The sequence below is a fragment of the Temnothorax curvispinosus genome, unplaced genomic scaffold (genome assembly GCF_003070985.1).
Source record: "Temnothorax curvispinosus isolate PA1 unplaced genomic scaffold, ASM307098v1 QBEX01016105.1, whole genome shotgun sequence".
Classification (NCBI taxonomy): domain Eukaryota; kingdom Metazoa; phylum Arthropoda; class Insecta; order Hymenoptera; family Formicidae; genus Temnothorax; species Temnothorax curvispinosus.
The window spans coordinates 1-2,311 of NW_020225885.1; the positions used below are offsets into that span (position 1 = coordinate 1).

Genomic DNA, 2,311 nt, shown 5'->3' on the forward strand with positions numbered 1-2,311 from the left:
TGAGGAGATGTAGCCAGCTGTGGTCGAGACGGCGCGGGGCGCTGGCCCCTCCAAAAGAGTGGGTTGGCGCCACTGCGGGGCGTTGAGACGCAGCACTGGGACGCGGGATTGGAGAGCATGGCAAGCGCAGGCGCAGAGAGAGGCAGCAACGAGAGATAGGTGGCAGCTGCGAGGAAACCAGTGAGAGGAGAGAGTAGAGAGCGCATGTGAAGGAAGGTTGAGATGAGCAGTTGGCAGGCATGAGAACCGAGAATGAGAGAAGAGTTGGCATTGCAGGAGAGGGAGAGGGTATAAGGTAGCAACGAGATAGAGAGATAGGAAAGGAAAAAGCTAAGTAAGTAAGCGAACGACGTAAAGGTGGAAAATGAGAAGAAGGAAAATTACAAAAGAACAACAGGAGGAAAGTAAGTAGTAAATGCATATGAGATGGCAGAAATAATTAGGAAGGTTGATGTAGGCAGGTAAAGGTGGAGAGATAGGTTATAAGCACTAACACTTTCCGATGCAGTGACAGGAAAAGAGAAGCCGACGAGGATTGAAGATAAGAAAGAAGAGATAGATTGGATAGAAGAAGCAGTAAAGGAAATAAGGGAGGCAAGAAAGGAATTTAGGCAGGAATGTATGGAAATCAAAAAGGAAATAAAGGAGATGAAAGCGCAATTGGATAGGCTGGAGGAATGGCAGAGGCAGAGAAAGGAGAGCGAGGAACGAGACGAGATGGAGGAGGAAGGACCGGATAGGAACAGCAGACGGAGCAAAGAAGAAGTGAAAGCGGAGGAAGCATGGAGATGTAACGAGAATCTGATAAAGGAGAAGAAGGTAGAAGAAGAAGAGGTGGAGAGCAGCGAAGAAGGACGGAATGGAAGAAGTTGGGTGAGAAGCTGGTGGGAAGAGGCAGAGAGTGAGGAAGAAAAAAAGGTCGAGAAAAGGAAGAAGCAGGAAGAGGTCAAAAGCACAGAGGTCAGACAGAAAGAGGACCGACCAAGCGAAAGGAAAGGATGGATGATAAAGAAGCATGAAAGAAGAGCTATGGGAGAGGAAAAGGAAATGGATAATACAGAATGGTACGAGGATAGGAAAAGCAAAAAAGAAAGAGATGAAAGAAGAGAAGAAGAGGAAAGCTGGCACGAGAGAGACAGAGTGCGAAGAATAGCGGAAGCCATAGAGGAAGATGTAAGAAAAAGAAGAGAAAAGAAAGAAAAGGAGAGGATTCAGAAAGAGGAGAAAGAAATGGAAGAGAATGAGAAAAGGAAGAGAAGGAGCTTAATATGGAGAAAAGTAAAAGGAGAGGGACCGAAGGAAAGAAGAGAGATAATTGAAGTTATTATGGAGAGAGTAACAGGAAGAATGATACCGATTAGGAGAGTGACAGAGGCAATGGGAGTAGATAGGAAGGAAATGATTTTCATGGAGTTAGAGGAAGAAGAGGACAAGGAAGAGATAATAGAAAGAAGCGAGGAAATATGGAGGAGATGGGAGGTGGGTGTTGATGAGGAGCTGACAATGGAAGAAAGAGCGTATAGACATAAAATGGTTAAAAAGGCGAGAGAGGAAAGAGCACAGGGAAGAGCGGTAGTAGTGACTAATAGAAGGATATGGATTGATGGGAGAGAGGTAAAGTGGGACGAAGAGAGAGAGAGATGGAGAAGGATGTAATACACCAAAGAAGAAGTAGGAAGGGAGCTAACGGAGACGGAGGAAACGAGAGGAAGGAAACGACAAGAGGCAGAGGGAATGGAGCAAGGAAGAAGAGAGATGGAGAAGAGTGAGAAGTAAGAGTAGGAGAAAGAGAAACGTGCAGTGAAGGAAGGCAGAAGGAAATAGCATAAAGATGCGGGGGTGTGTGAAAAAGAGAGAGAGAGAGAGAGAGAGTGAGAAAAAGAGTACGTGTGTGTATGAAAGAGAGAGTGAGAGTGAAGCAGAGAGTGAGATGAAGAGAAGTGTAAGCAGGTTATGAACATGTAAAGGCGATATGAAGCTTATAGGCAAAGGAGTTTATAATTACGTGAAAGAAAGAGAGGATGGTATGAGTGAGCAGGCTGGAGCGAGAAGCGTAGAATGTGTGGTTCAGTTGAACAGAAATGGCAAGGTAGAGAAGGATAATAAAGAAACAGTATAGAAGGGTGCATGAAAAAGGAGAGAGAGAAAGGGAGAAGGTATGTGTGTGCGAGGGTGAGTGAGAGTGGAGAGTGAGTGAGACAAAGAGAGGCTATGTAGTCCATTGCAGAAATTTAGCGAGCAGGAAATTGAGATATCTAAGGAAGGAAGTAAAAGGAAGTGGGAAAAAGAGACCAGATGAACAGGAATGAAG

At 45.2% G+C, this 2,311-nt stretch overlaps 1 protein-coding gene across 1 annotated transcript; it reads left to right on the plus strand.

Moving 5' to 3' along the window:
• Positions 1-364: 364 nt before the first annotated feature.
• LOC112466373 (golgin subfamily A member 6-like protein 22) lies at positions 365-1,173 on the plus strand (the record flags this gene model as incomplete). The annotated part of the gene is made up of 2 exons (XM_025034439.1): positions 365-404; positions 509-1,173. Coding segments are annotated over exons 1-2 (705 nt in total), but the record flags the coding sequence as incomplete, so codon positions are not given.
• Between the last annotated feature and the right edge of the window lie 1,138 nt (positions 1,174-2,311).